The 15,283-nt window shown below is 59.7% G+C and overlaps 1 protein-coding gene across 1 annotated transcript in view; it reads left to right on the forward strand.

The window, feature by feature from the left end:
- Nucleotides 1–15,283, forward strand: part of CHD5 (chromodomain helicase DNA binding protein 5) — a 59,348-nt gene that overhangs the window by 17,871 nt on the left and 26,194 nt on the right. The window contains exons 5-19 of the mRNA XM_087858273.1: nt 131–369; nt 1,991–2,115; nt 3,667–3,790; nt 4,333–4,499; nt 4,676–4,897; nt 6,038–6,244; nt 6,439–6,650; nt 8,324–8,455; nt 8,540–8,648; nt 9,653–9,844; nt 9,936–10,136; nt 12,952–13,089; nt 13,180–13,301; nt 14,146–14,319; nt 14,723–14,864. Coding sequence (XP_087714399.1) covers nt 131–369; nt 1,991–2,115; nt 3,667–3,790; nt 4,333–4,499; nt 4,676–4,897; nt 6,038–6,244; nt 6,439–6,650; nt 8,324–8,455; nt 8,540–8,648; nt 9,653–9,844; nt 9,936–10,136; nt 12,952–13,089; nt 13,180–13,301; nt 14,146–14,319; nt 14,723–14,864 — 2,506 coding nt within the window. The remainder of the gene's footprint in view (nt 1–130; nt 370–1,990; nt 2,116–3,666; nt 3,791–4,332; nt 4,500–4,675; nt 4,898–6,037; nt 6,245–6,438; nt 6,651–8,323; nt 8,456–8,539; nt 8,649–9,652; nt 9,845–9,935; nt 10,137–12,951; nt 13,090–13,179; nt 13,302–14,145; nt 14,320–14,722; nt 14,865–15,283) is intronic.

Genomic DNA, 15,283 nt, shown 5'->3' on the forward strand with positions numbered 1-15,283 from the left:
GCCTTGCTTTCTGCTCGGTTTTCCCAGCCTGGAACATGGGGCTTCTTACCCCAGGTGTGGGAGAAGAAGGGGGTGCCTGGGTCATCAGGGGGTCTCATCCCCTCCACAGCGATGTTTTCACTCCACACAGGCCGCTCATCGCCAAGAAGAACCCAAAGATCCCCATGTCCAAAATGATGACCGTTCTGGGAGCCAAGTGGCGGGAGTTCAGTGCCAACAACCCTTTCAAGGGGAGCTCGGCAGCGGCGGCTGCGGCGGCGGTGGCCGCGGCCGTGGAGACAGTCACCATCGCCCCTCCGCTGGCTGTCAGCCCCCAGCAGGCACCCCAGCCTGTACCTATCCGCAAGGCCAAGACCAAGGAGGGCAAGGGTAAGGCTGTGGGTGGGTGGGCACCCTGCTGGCAGAGTCCCACCCCAGCCCCTGTAGCCTCGGGCAGCTGGGACAGCCGGGACAGCTGAGGCAGGCTTTACCAAGGACTCAGTGCCTTGGTTGACCTTGGACCCACTTGCCCTTTCTCAGCTGGATTGTGGCATTGTAGCTTCTGTCCCGCTTCCCCTTTCGGGGCTGGGGTGAAGCAGAGGAGACAATGTGCTTGGAGCTTTGGGATTTTTGCACCTGGCCCCCTCTGACTTGGCATGGAGGAATGGAGAGGGGAGGCCCATGCTGTTGGGAGCCGGGGGGCTCTTGAGTTTGAGGAGAAGGGGTCCTGAGGTTAGCTCACTGACCCCTCTTGTCTGAGTACCCAGCCCTTGGGGTAATGGACGTGCATGAGTGTCGTGGTCCAGGCTGGCTTCTCTGGGAAGCCTGGAAGGAGGTCCAAATACAAAATCGGACTCAGTGGTGGGTGTCTGGTGTCTGGGGAGAATAGGGACAGCAGAGGCTCTCTGTGACTTCAAGTCCCCGGGGGAGGGATCTCCCCTAGGTGGAGGATTTCTGGCCCCATTGGGGTAGAGACCTGCATCTCCTCAGGGTTCTCAAAGGTGGGGTTGCCAGTAGCTCAGCTTTTCTGATGGGGGGCTGAGGGAGCTCTGGGGACCCATTGTTTCAGCCCCAAGGAGCTTTGGTTTCTGGGATGATGTATGCCTTTTCCAGGTCTCTGCAGGGGCCCAGTGGGCAGAGTGACATGGGGTTTAGGGCCTGCTTCCTGCTGTCCTTTCTCGCCGTCCTCCGTCCTGGGCCTTCCCAGCCTGCCTTGCTTGCTCATTTCCTCTTGGGCTCCAGCCACTGAGCTATTGATTTCCTGAGCTGCCCATTCAGAGCCTGAAAAATTGAAATAGATTTTCTGTGGTGCCACGGAGGTTACAGCTGGGCTCCTAGCCCCATCTGTGTGTGATACGGCTGGAGGAGGGCCCGGGGCAAGGCCACCTGCCACCAGGGCCCCATCTCCCCTGCTCAGCGCAGTGGGAGAGGCTGCTGAGGGGTCGTTCCTCCCCAGGTGGCTAATTGTCCTGTAGCCAGCTCTACAAAATAGCCTCAAGCCCGCTGGCCAGGGGGCTGGTGTCTGTGGTGGGTGATTGGCACAGGTGGGGCTGTCGTGAGTGGTGCCAGCGCTGCCTGGGCCTGGGGATGACCTGGAGGCTGGCGGCTGGGGAAGGGGCTTCTTGCCCTCCAGGGCCCAGGTTTGGACCAAAAGGGGGGTGGGTGTGCCCTTGGTGGCCCTGCTGGCCATGGGGGCCCACGGCTTCATTGGGAACAGCTCCTTTTTGAGGCGAGGGGACAGGGCAGGGCTGTTCCCAAGATGACTGGCATTTCTGCCGTTCATGGAACAGGGCAGCGGTGGCCAGAGCAGAGACAGAGTGGGGGTTATTTTCTGCCTCCCCCTTACTTGCCGTGTCATTTTTACGCAAGGACATCCCTGCTTGGCCTTCTCATTTGGAAAGGGGTGGCGGCAGAACAACCCTTCCCTTATGGAGCCCCTGAGGGCTGACTGAAATCATGGCACTGCGTGAGTGAGCGCGGCGGGCGTGGATTATCCACTGTCACTTTTCAGGGCCCGGAGTGAGGAAGAAGATCAAAGGCTCCAAGGATGCCAAGAAAAAGGGCAAGGGGAGGAAGGTAGCCGGGCTCAAGTTCCGCTTTGGAGGAATCAGCAACAAGAGGAAGAAAGCCTCCTCGGTGAGCGTGTGTGTGAGTGTGCGAGAAGGTGGACTGGAATGTGTGTGAGTGTGAATGGGAGTGTGGATTTGTGAGCATGAGTGTATGAGCATGTAAATGTACGAGTGGACTGGAATGTGAACACGAGTGTGTATTTGTGAGCACGAGCGTGTGTGTGTGTAAGTGCGAGCAGACTGGAATGTGTGTCAGGACGAGTGTGTGTGAATGAGAGCACGGTGTATTTGTGAACATGAGCGTATGAGTGTGTAAATGTGTGAGTGGACTAGAATGTGTGTGAGCATGAGTGTGTGTGAATGGGAGTGCATGCATCTGTGATCACGAGAGTGTGAGTGTGTAAACGCATGAGTGGACTGCACGTGAACACGAGTGTGTATTTGTGAGCACAAGCGTGTGAGTGTGTAAATGTGTGAGTGGACTGGAATGTGTGTGAGCATGTGAGCAGCCTTCAGATGCGTTCTGCATGTGTGTGACTGTGCATGTGCACATGTGTGCCCCGCAAAGGCAGGGTGACTGGAATGCAGGGCTTTCAGTCCACGCTCCTGAATCAGGACTCTGGGCGGAGCGCAACCCTGTCTACCCTGCTGGGCTGGGGGCTCAGTTCTGGCTCTGCTCCATCTGGGGAGCAGGTGGGAGAGTCAGCTGGCCCTTAAGAGTCCTGATGGGGCCTGCATGCCCGGGTTTGCTGGGAGCCCAGACCCCAGGAAGGTGGCATGTCTGCAGGATCAGGTGGGCTGGGGCTCTGACCTTCCCTTGCCCTTCCAGGGCCAGCTCTGGCACTAGGTTCAGACTGACCCTAAGTCCCCGTCTGAGCCTCTGGGCCCTCCCTTCTCTATTGGGGGGGAGCATTCATGACCTCCCCCACCCTCACAGGGCACCTGTTTCCCACACCTCGCCCCATCTCTGTAGAGGGACAGAGTTGGAAGCCATTTCTGTGTCCCTTGGTAGAGGCAAATGACAGGACTTGAGTTGAGCTGCTCTAGAGGGGAGCGTGGAGCAGCAGGTGTGACCCAGCCTGGGGCTGGTGCTCTAGCTCAGCTCAGCGAATATTGGTTGAGCATTTCCATGTGCTAGGCTCTCGGCTCAGCCCCGGTGGGCTCTGCTCTGGAGGTGTTCACGGTCTGGAGCGTGTTTGGGAGATACGCTGGGAGAGAGCTAATGACAGGCAGATGGGACAGACCAGACCTGGTACGCAGGCTGTGCAACAGGTCCAGTTAAGGAGAGATCTGGGAAGGCTCCTTGGAGGAGGTATCCTTAGGGCTTTCCCTTGAGGGAGGTGTAGGAGTTTGGCAGGGTGGAGAGCAGGGCCTGGGGGAGAGAGATGGAAAATGTGAGTTGTGTCTGAGGGCTAGAGGGCAGGGCTTGGGGAAGGTGGTAGGATATCCGGCTAGACTGGTGGGTGGGGCCTTTGGGGTTTCTAGCCAGGTGGAGATGAGATGAACCACAGAGAACACTGCCTCTGGAGCCCTTCCCATCCTCTGCCCAGGCCAGTGAGGCCCTTGGGATGAGCCCCCAGGGTAGGCTCTAGGCTCACCAGCCCCCACCCCCCTGCAGAGCGAGGAGGATGAGCGGGAGGAGTCCGACTTCGACAGCGCCAGCATCCACAGCTCCTCCGTGCGCTCTGAGGGCTCCACAGCCCTCGGGAAGAAGAGCAAGAGGCGGCGCAAGAGGAAGAGGAGTAGGACTTCCCTGGGGTCCACGGCTGTCCTGGTAGAAGGGGTGGGGTGCAGAGCCCCTCTTGGTTAGCAGGGGAGGGCGTCCTGATGCCTCAGCCGTTCCTGGCCTCGGCCAGGCGGTTCACCTGTGTTTCCTCACCTCGCTGGTCTCTGTGGTCAGGGGAGGGGTCTTGTCCCACTGAGGCTAAATTAGGGACTTTCGGTGTAGCCCCCTCGGGCATTTGCACTAGCAAAGGGGGCACTGGAGAAGGAAGTGCTTCTTAACCTCCTGTGAAATCCACCCTCTACCCACATCCCTTCCCTCTCAGCCCCCCACCCATCCTCTTCCCTCCCTCCCTCCCTCCCTTTTATCCACCTTCCCACCATCTCGCCACCCCTTTACTGCCTCAGCCTTTCTTCAGACATTTCTTCACCCATCCATCCACCATCCATTCACCCAGCATCTATTAAACACCTACGTGTACCAGTCCAGCCCGGGGTGGCGATTGGTTGGGCATTGGGAGTGGGGACCAGGCCCCCCACAGCCGCCTCCGCTCCTCCGCAGTTGACGATGGCGATGGCTACGAGACGGACCACCAGGACTACTGCGAGGTGTGCCAGCAGGGCGGGGAGATCATCTTGTGTGACACCTGCCCGCGCGCCTACCACCTCGTCTGCCTTGACCCAGAGCTGGAGAAGGCTCCCGAGGGCAAGTGGAGCTGTCCGCACTGTGTAAGCCCGTGGCAGAGGCTCCGGGGCGGGGGCGCGGCCGGTGCCTGGCTCCGGGATAGCGCAGCCGGTGGGGAGGTGTAGAATGGGGAGAGGGGCGCGCGCGGGAGGGAGGGAGTCGCATCGTGCTGGAGGGCGGCCCCGGCCCAAGGTGCCTCCACCTGGATTCTCCCCTCCAGGAGAAGGAGGGGATCCAGTGGGAGCCAAAGGACGACGACGACGAGGAGGAGGAGGGCGGCTGCGAGGAGGAGGAGGACGACCACATGGAGTTCTGCCGCGTGTGCAAGGACGGCGGCGAACTGCTCTGCTGCGACGCGTGCCCCTCCTCCTACCACCTGCACTGCCTCAACCCGCCGCTGCCCGAGATCCCAAACGGTGAATGGCTCTGCCCGCGCTGTACTGTGAGTGTTACGCCCGCCCCGCGCCGCCCGCGCCGCCCCGCCCAGGCCCCTCCCCCGGCAATGCGCTGCCCCGCCCACCGAGGCCACGCTCCCACCAGGCCCTGCCAGCAAAAGGCCTCGCTTCCTCGGGCCCGGGCCACGCCCACCCCCAAGCCCTGCCCGCGATGCTCCAGGCCCTGCCCCGCCGGCGCCGGCCCGTCCACCAAAGGCTCCGCCTCTGTAGGGCCAGGCCACGCCCACCACAAAGCCTTGCTCACAGAGGGCCGGTGTCTGCCGGCCCAGGCCTACCCGCGAGGTTCCGGGCCCACTTGCCAAGGCCCCGCCCCTTATAGGGCCCGCCCTGCCGGCCACCAGCAAAGACCCGAGTCCCCGCCCACCACGGTCCCCTCGCCCACCCTCGAGTCCCACCCCCTGCCTCACTAAGACCCTCTCTGCGTCTCCACCCCCTTGAGACCCACACGCAGTTTTTCCTGAGCCCTAAGGAAGAAACAGGTGGTGGTGGTGACCCTACCACCACCCACACAGCCGCCGTTCGTTGGGCATTCTTTTACCGATTTCCGATTTCTGAGTTTCTGAGTACAGGCCTTTGTTATTCCCATTTTAGATGACAAAACTGAGGCTCGGGGAGGTAAAGTGACTTGTTTCAAGCCATACAACAGCAGAACTGCCCACTCAGACCCTCCCCGGACCTGGCTCCTGTCCCAGGGCTGGGGGTGGTGAGAGCGCAGGAGGCAGGGAGAGGAGAGCGCCTCCCTCCCACCCCCAGTCGCTGTATGCGTTTGAAGGGCCCCATGCTCCCAGTTGTCCCCCAGGCCCACTCCCAGTGTTGGATTCCCGACCCTCTGGATCCTGGGCTGTGCTGTGGCCAGCCCCAGTTCCCCTGTGTGCATCTGGGCTTCTGGTACGTGTGCGTGTGTGTGCGTGTGCGTGCATGTGCACACACCACTGTTGCCCATCTCCTGTGTGCGCAGCCTGTGTGGGCTCCTGAGGACTGGGCAGTATTGCGGAGTCATGGTGGTGCTGACCTGGGGAGCAGGGCAGCTTGTTGGAGAGAGCCTTGCGACAGCCTGATGTCCCCGGAACCCCAGGGTGGGGCCCTTTGGCTAAGCCCTGAACTTGGGGACCCTCCTCTGTCCACAGTGCCCCCCGCTGAAGGGCAAAGTCCAGCGGATCCTACACTGGAGGTGGACGGAGCCCCCCGCCCCCTTCATGGTGGGGCTGCCGGGGCCCGACGTGGAGCCTGGGGTCCCCCCACCCAAGCCCCTGGAGGGCATTCCGGAGAGAGAGTTCTTTGTCAAGTGGGCTGGGCTCTCCTACTGGCACTGCTCCTGGGTGAAGGAGCTACAGGTGAGGCCCCCCAGTGCCCGGCAGGTATGGCTGTGCTAAGACTCCTGTCCTGAAAGGTGCTGCTGGCACCGAGGGCGGGGCGTTGTTGGGAGGCGGGGAGGGGGAGGCCGAAGGCGAGGTGGTCATGCCTAGGACCCAGGCTGGGGGAGCCGGGCCCCGTCGGCCTCCCGTAACCTCTGCCGCTGTGCAAGCAGCTGGAGCTATACCACACGGTGATGTATCGCAACTACCAAAGAAAGAACGACATGGACGAGCCGCCGCCCTTTGACTACGGCTCTGGCGATGAGGATGGCAAGAGCGAGAAAAGGAAGAACAAGGACCCTCTCTATGCCAAGATGGAGGAGCGTTTCTACCGCTACGGCATCAAGCCCGAGTGGATGATGATCCACCGCATCCTGAACCACAGGTAGGTGCCTGGGGAGTGGCCGCAGCCATGGCGCTGCAGCTCCTGTGCTCCGTGGACCGGGCACGGAACTGCGCATGCGTGCAGTGGGGGCGGGAAGAAGAGACGGAGGGCCCCAGCTGCCGGCGATTTGACTGTCCAGCTGGAGGGCGTCATGTGTTCGCGCTCATGGCGGGAGCACAGTTCCAAAGTCAGATGTGTAAAGGGACAGCTTGATGAACAGCCTGGGACACTTGCACAGGGTGGGACCATCAGTGGCCAGGAGGCTTTGCTCCGGGGCTTCTGCCAGAGCTTGTGCCCGATACCTGCGGGAGGGTCCTGGGGACTAAGGTGGCCTGAGTGTGGGGGTGTATACACATTTGATCCTTCTTTATAACACCCGCTAACACTCCTGAGCAGTATCTACGCCGACAGGTAGACGTTTGTTTCTACCTCTTTTATGGATGTGCAAACAGGCGCCGCGAGCTTGAGCAGCCTTCAGTAAGAGGCGGGCAGGAGTGCCTGGAAAAGCTGCCGCCCTCTGCCTGTCCCCAGCCCTCACCGAGAACAACTCTTTTATTTTTTGAAGATTTTGTTTATTTATTTATTTATTTATTTGAGAGAGAGAGAGGGCACGAGTGGGGGAGGGGGAAGAGGGAGAGGCAGACTCCCCGCTGAGCGTGGAGCCCGACACACGTGGGACACACACGGGGTTCTCGGGACTGGATCCCAGGACCCTGAGATCATGATCCCAGCTGAAGTCAGAGGCTTAACCCACTGAGCCAACCAGGTGCCCCCGAGAACAACTCTTGAAAAGACGGTTAGATCCTATGCAAACTTGAGCCCCCCCACTGAACTGACCCACAGTTTTTTTTTTTACCTTTATTAAATTGCATTTTAAAAACATACATGGCAATCTTCCTACCTGCCTCTAAGGCAGGGCAGGTGAATTTTCCCCATATTTATGACCCCAAGTCTGAGTAATGACTAATTATTTCTTTAAAAAAACCCAACTATCAGTTTCCATGGTGATGGGGGGTTTGTCTTTCTCTTAATGGTCCCCACGCTAGCTGTAACCACAGACATTTTGGGGAGCCATGGCCCCCCTGACCCCCTGTGCTCCCCAAGCTTGGTTGCCCACTCAGCTCAGGGTGGGTGGGAGGCTTCGAGGACCCTCCCAGCTGAAGCCGAAGTGCAAGGTGCTTCTGCGGAGCGGCCCTTCCATGCTGCTAGCTGCTCACCTAGTCCCCGTGTCCCCTGGGGTCTCCGCAAGAGGTCGTCCCACCTGCACGTGTGGGTGTCTGTCCTAATTTACTTTGCAGAGATGGGACCAGGATGGGCATGGCTCTGGTCCTTTGAAATTTTTAAGTTAAAATACAAAAGCCTGAGGTCAGGGGAGACTCTGTCCAACTCAGAATTGCAGAATTCCGGTGCCCAGACCCCCTGCCGGATGGGATTCATCACCGTGACGGAGGATGGAAATGTTACTGGCTCTTTGCTCATCTGTGAGCGTGGCCTCTCACCTGTCCCTCTCCGGCTCTGTCACTCCCCCTGTGCCCTCATCCTTCGCACTAGCTCCCCAGGGCCTGTGGGAGTGGGGGGTTTTGCATCCTGTGAAGTGTCCTCCCGGACCCCCCTCAACCAGCCCCTGGCCCAGTGGCCTGCCCCTCCCCCACCCCCCGTGCGCTGTGTTGCAGCTTCGACAAGAAGGGGGACGTGCACTACCTGATCAAGTGGAAAGACCTGCCCTATGACCAGTGCACCTGGGAGATCGACGACATCGACATCCCCTACTACGACAACCTGAAGCAGGCCTACTGGGGCCACAGGTGCGCGGGCTGCGGGGCTGTCCCCATGCTGCCGCCTCCTGCTGGCCTGAGCTTCGCTCATCTGCCTCCCCCGCTCTTTCCCAGGGAGCTGATGCTGGGTGAGGATGCCCGGCTGCCCAAGAGGCTGGTCAAGAAGGGCAAGAAGCTGAAGGACGATAAACAGGAGAAGCCACCAGACACACCCATTGTGGATGTGAGCGGGGGCAGGGGGGTGGGGGGGTTGCCGGGTCCTGCCACCCCAGGCTTGGCTGTGGAGGATGGCGTGTCCTGCGGGAGCAGTGTTCCGTCCACTTCAGCCGAGCAGCTGATGGGACAAGGTGATGCAGACCCAGGCCCTCCCCACCGGGGAGAGCTCACCCCTGGGGCCTGGGTACCCCAGCCTGATGCAGAGGGGCAGTCCCGGGGGACGGAGGCCTTGGCCTCCTATGAGCTCGGACTGTGGGTTACTGTGCACAAACTGGGGAGCACAGCCTCTGCTCAGGGTACAAAATACACCCCCCAACTCACCCCACCCGCAGCTGTGAGCCCATCGGGGTGTGGAAGGTCGATCTTCATTCATTTAGCAAACTTCTCTGGAGTGTCTGCCAGCTGTCGGAACAAGGACTCTGGCCCCATTTCAAGAAGTGTCCATCTCCCCTGGACCCATAGTGGCTACACGTAGAACATGGGGGTTCAGCCTGGAACTGGGGGATGCCAGGGAAGAGCAAATGGGCGTGGAACATCTGGAGGACTTCATGGGAGAGGCAGCCTCGAGCTGCAGGATAAAGGAGACGGAGGGTGATGTTTAGGTTCAAGGGGAGGGAGCACCTCAGGCATGCACCAAACAAACGTTGACCGAGTGTCCACCGTGTCCCTGGTACCATGTGGGGCTCAGAGGAGGCAGTGGTGAACAGGACGAGTATGGTGACCACAACCTGGGCTCAAAGTCAGAGAATGCAACCATCAGGAAACGACCCCGTTGGAAATGTACAGGGCTGCCCCAGGAGGACACGGGAACACCTAAGCCAGACTGGGAGTCAGGGAGGGCTTCCTGAAGGAAGAGGTGTTCCAGCCAAGATCTGAAGGATGAATAAGTTGGTAGGGATGAGAGGAGTGAGAATAGTATTTCAGGCTGAAGGAACAGTGTGTGCCATGCCCTGGGGGTGGGCTTCTGTGCCCAGGACTCAGGGTGTATCTGAACCTCTGTGTCTTCTGCAGCCCACGGTCAAGTTTGACAAGCAGCCTTGGTACATTGACTCCACGGGCGGCACGCTGCACCCGTACCAGCTGGAGGGCCTCAACTGGCTGCGCTTCTCCTGGGCCCAGGGCACAGACACCATCCTGGCTGACGAGATGGGTCTGGGCAAGACTGTGCAGACCATCGTCTTCCTTTACTCCCTGTACAAGGAGGTGCGTGGGCCAGGGCAGGGGTCCCGGGAGGGGTGACCAGCACCGGCCGTGGGCAGGCAGCCTCACTGCTTCTGTCTGCCTCTGTCTCCAGGGGCACTCCAAGGGGCCCTACCTGGTCAGTGCGCCCCTGTCCACCATCATCAACTGGGAGCGTGAGTTTGAGATGTGGGCCCCCGACTTCTATGTGGTCACCTACACGGGGGACAAGGAGAGCCGCTCCGTGATCCGGGAGAATGAGTTTTCTTTTGAGGACAATGCCATTCGGAGTGGGAAGAAGGTGTTCCGCATGAAGGTGAGTGCCCCTCATCCCAGGGGGGATGGCGGAAAGGCTCCCGGTCTGCCCTGGGGGCCACAAAGGCCCCGTGGCCGGCCAAGGGCTTCTCTCCCGGCAGCATTACCAGCTGTGTCAGTGTCCTGGGGCTGCTGTAAAAAGTACCACAAACCAGAGGGCTGAAAACAGCAGAGGCTTACTTTCTCCTGGTTCTGGAGGCTAGAAATCTGAAATCAAGGTGTTGGCAGGGCCACGCTCCCTCTGAAGGCACTGGGGGGGCTCCGTCCTGCCTCCTCTGGCTTCTGGTGGCTGGTGGCGTTCCTTGGCTCACAGCTGTGTCGCTCCCATCTCTGGCTCCGGGCACATGGCTGCTCCCCTTTGTAGCAATCAGTGTGTCTTGCAAAGATACCACTCGTCTTGGATTCAGGACCCACCCTGATCCACATGATGTCATGGCCACTGACGATCCCTGCAAAGCCCATCGCTCCTAGAGGAGTCACATCCCGAGATGCTGGGTGGACATGGGTTTGGGGGTGACACAGCTCAACCTAGTACCCTGGCTGTGTGACCTCTCTGTGCCTCAGATTCTTCTCAGCAAACTGAGCTGACAGACCCCCCCCCCCCCCGCCGAGTTGTGGCGGGCTCACTGAGCCAGGCAGGGTCTCTCAGTCTGGCCTGTGTCCGCGGGTCACCGGGGGTCTTGCCGAAAGGCAGGTTCCGATCCAGCGGCTCTGGGGTGGGGCCTGACACTCTGCATTTGTGACGATGTCTCAGGACATGGGGATGCCTCTGGTCCCCAGACTGCATTTGAGGAACACTCAGGACCACACGTGGCACATGGTAGGCCCTCAACTCATCTTAGCACTTAGGTTAGCTGTGGTGCTGGGGAGGGGCTGGCAGTCACCTCTCAGGAGCCCGGGGGGTTTTACCCCAGCCTGCTCCGCACCTTGGAACAGCTGTGGCCCCAGGGGTACCCGGTAACTATTTGTTGAATGAGTGGACTCAGTGACCCCAGAGGGGTCAGACATTGGGCCTGTGGGCAGTTAGTCACAGAAAACCTCTCCTGAGCTCACGCTGGGGTCCTGTGAGGTGCTGGGCACGCTGAAGACTCCTCTGTTTTATTTTTACAAATTGTGGTAAAATAGGGGCGCCTGGGTGGCTCAGTCCGTTAAGCATCCGACTCTTGTTTTTTGCTCCTGTCTGATCTCAGGGTCTTGAGATCGAGCCCCGAATCGGGCTCTGCACTCAGCTTGGGGGAGTGGGGGGCGTCTGCTTGGGTTTCTCTCCCTCTCCCCACTGCGTGCTCTCTCCCTCTCTCTCTAAAATAAATAAGTAAATCTTTAAAAAAATAAAAATAAAAAATTGTGGTAGAAGAAACATAAAATTGATCGTCGTAACCATTTTGAAGTGGGAAGTTCAAGGGCATTAAGTACGTTCACTTTTTCAGGCGACCGTCGCCATCCTCTGCCTCCAGAGCTTTGCCATCTTGCAAAACCAAACTCGGTCCCCAGCAAGCAGTGACTCTGTCCCCCTGCCCAGTGCCCCACACCCACCCTGCTCTCTCCCTCTGTGATTTCGATAACTCTCAGCACCTCGTTCAAGTGGAATGGGACAGTATGGTTTTTTGTGACCGGTTTTCTCCCTGAGCATGATGTCGTCAGTCTCATCCCCACGGTAACACGGGGTCCGAATGTCTCCCTTCTTAAGGCCAAATAACGTCCCCCTGTGTGAAAAGACCGCTTTCGAAATCTGTATTCATTCATCTGTCCTCAGACGCTTGGGCCGTTTCCACATTTTGGCTCTTGTGAAAATGCTATAAACGTGGGTGTGCCAACATTGTTCAAATCCCTGCTTCTGCTCCTTTGGGGCCTTTTGGGTCTATACCCGGAAGAGGCAGTGTTGGGTCCTGGGGGGACTCCGTGTGTCATTTTGTGACCAAAAGCCTGTGCTCTTCGGATTCTCGCGGCATTCCTCACGTAGACAGGATTGAGCCGTTTTTACCAGAAGGGAGACTGAGCCTCGGAAGGTTGTTTAACTTGACTGAGGTCTAGCTCGAGAGGACAGGGCCACGTGCAAACCCAGAGACGGCCCTCTGCCCCTCTCTGGTCCCTTCCCACAGGGACGCTGGTTGCGGGGAGAGCCAGGCTTGGTTTGGCCAGGACGGGCTACCTCCTTTGTGGGGCCCAGTGAAGAGCAAAGATGTGGGGCCCCTGGTTCAAGGGCAGGAAACAGCTTTTCCCATTTTTCTGTGGTCCCTCTCCCTCCGTGGTGGTGGTTTTTATTGGCTATTTAATGTCATGTTCCCTCAGCACGGGGCTGCTCTCGGGGTGAATGCCCCTCATGCCCGGGCCTGGCCCCCACGAGGCCGTGAGGTGTCGGTGTTTGCTGGGCCGGGGCAGGGCAGCTGGGGGCTCCACCGTCCCACAGGCCTCCTCTTACAAAACACAAATTCAACGATATAATTACGATGAATTTCAAGTCGGCAGCTGCAGAGTGTTTAACCCCGAGCGTGGGGACCACTTCTCTGTTCGAATCCTCACTCTGCCATCCATTGGCCATGGGGACCCGGGGGAACTTACAGCCTGAGACCCTGCGAGCTGTAAACGGGGACAGGGATGGCGTAGCGGGAGTGGCCGGTGAGGATGAGCGCCCCGTGAGGAGCTCAGCGCAGGCTTGCCCCCACGGCTGCCCGTCTGTGGTGGTGCCGTGCTCTGGGCCTCAGCGGACCCCTCTGCCCTTCCTCTTGGTCCCAGGGCCTCCCTGGGCTCTTGGGGGTCCTGTCCACCCCTCCTCCACGCTATCTGCTCCCCTCCCAGATGCTCCTCTCCCCCTCCAGAAAGAAGTGCAGATCAAATTTCACGTCCTGCTCACCTCCTACGAGCTCATCACCATCGACCAGGCCATCCTGGGCTCCATCGAGTGGGCCTGCCTAGTGGTGGACGAGGCCCACCGGCTCAAAAACAACCAGTCCAAGGTAGGCGGTGCCGGCTGCTGGGCCCGGAGCTGCCCGGGGGGCTGGCTGGCCACGGCCCGCTCCCCCTGACGGGCCTCCTCCCCCGCAAAGTTCTTTAGGGTTTTGAACAGCTACAAGATCGATTACAAGCTGCTGCTGACGGGGACCCCCCTTCAGAACAACCTGGAGGAGCTGTTCCACCTTCTCAACTTCTTGACGCCAGAGAGGTTCAAGTGAGTCAGTTGGCGCGGCAGGGGTGAGGGCAGGCGGGCAGCGAGGGGAGAAGCGTCAGGGTCTGAGGCCGGCGCTGGGACTGCTCGCTGGAACTCAGCTTCCTCATCAGTAAAACGGAGTGTTAGCAACGCCAGCCTCAAGCGACCCGTGTGGGAGGGGCCGTGGTGCTGCACGTGCACAGTGCTCAGGGGACATCGGCTGCCCGGACACGGCAACTGTTCCTTGGCTCTGCCCCAGGAGAACCCCGGGGGTCCTCTGGGGCTCCTGTCCTTGCCCCCGTGCCCTGGCTTGTTCCTTCCTCTCCATGGAAACCCAAGCGGCCGCACGAGTGACAGTGATGGGGGGGTGGTGGTGGTGGATATGGGGGCAAACACGGAGCCCCGGCCAGTGGGAGTCCAGTCCTGGGGTCTCCTTCCCCGGCCTCCTTGTCTTCACCTACCCCATTTTCTGGCTCAGAATGGGGGGTTCAGGGTGGACAGTGCTGACTTTGGAATGGGAGATATAGATTGGAGGGCAGGCTGGACCGTACAACCTTGGGCTCCCGTCAGCCTCAGTTTTCTTTCCTGTAATATGGTTAAGAGTTCCAGAAGACTTCGTGCCCAAGATAGCTTTGAGGAGAGGAAGGTATCCTATGTGGGTGAGAGAGCTGTTCTGGGATGTTGGGGGTGGGGGCGTGGGCTCAGATGGATACCTAGGGCAGGGCTAAGGCCCCAGGCCCACCAGCCAACTGACATGCCCGGTGACCCTCTAGTTCCCCCAATCCCAATCCTGGCTCCGTCTGCAGGGGGCTTTGGCCTGCTTCCGTCCCCTGCTCCTGGCTCTCATCCTAGTTCTTTCTTGCAGCAATCTGGAGGGCTTCCTGGAGGAGTTTGCTGATATCTCCAAGGAAGACCAGATCAAGAAGCTACATGACCTGCTGGGGCCACACATGCTGAGGCGGCTCAAGGCTGATGTATTCAAGAACATGCCGGCCAAGACCGAGCTGATCGTTCGTGTGGAGCTGAGCCAGATGCAGAAGTGAGTGGACGCTCCACCCGTTGGGGGCCTACCACAGAGCAGTGTGCCTCATGTCCCCTGGGCTTGTCTTCTCCCAGAAGGTCTGACCTACTCTTCCTGCAATGCTTCCTGGGTGGTGGGAAGGCTCTCCGGCCCCACTGAGGCCTTGACTCACCTTTTGCACACACTTCCTTCTTTGACCTGCTCAGTGGCCAGGCTTGGGGCTGCCTGAGTCTTTGCAATGTCCCCAGTAACTTGGCGGGTGACTCCAGGGCTGCAGCTTCACCTCGCGGGTCTCCCCTGGTCTCTCTGTGAATGGTGCTGGACCGGCAGCCCCTGGCCTCCCTGCAGAGCAGAGAGTGTGCTCTCAGAGGCCGCGGTGGCCCTGGCGTCCAGCCTGCCTTTCCTCCTTCCCCTGCTGCAGGAAGTATTACAAGTTCATCCTCACGCGGAACTTCGAGGCGCTCAACTCCAAGGGGGGTGGGAACCAGGTGTCGCTGCTCAACATCATGATGGATCTGAAGAAGTGTTGCAACCACCCCTACCTCTTCCCCGTGGCTGCCGTGGTAGGTCCCCGTGCTTGCCCCGTGGCCACTGTAGTAGCTACCCGCGACCACCACGTCAGGGTGTGAGGCTGCCGTCGTGGGTTCCCTTTGCCCACCGTGGGGAGTGTGCATGGCTGCCACATGCCCCTGGCTGCAGTGGCAGGGGCTCAGTCCTCAGCCCTCCCCGAGTATGAGGACTTAGAGGTGATGTGGGTCCCCATTATGCCGGTTTCTGCAAACCTACCTCCATCTACTGCTCAGGCACGCCCTCTCCCTCCTCTGGCCCCTCCTTGTGAGCATAAAGTAGTGGGGGGCAGTGGGGCCTCCGCAGCAGGGGACCCCGGGCTCATCTGGTTGCATTCAGTCACCAAGGGAGTCGGGGAGGCTGAGTGGGGCCCCAGGTGATTGTGATGTGCAGGCCTGGGTGAGAGACGACCCCG

This window comes from Ursus americanus, chromosome 33 (genome assembly GCF_024610735.1).
Source record: "Ursus americanus isolate L20-20 chromosome 33, mUrsAme1.1.p, whole genome shotgun sequence".
Lineage (NCBI taxonomy): Eukaryota > Metazoa > Chordata > Mammalia > Carnivora > Ursidae > Ursus > Ursus americanus.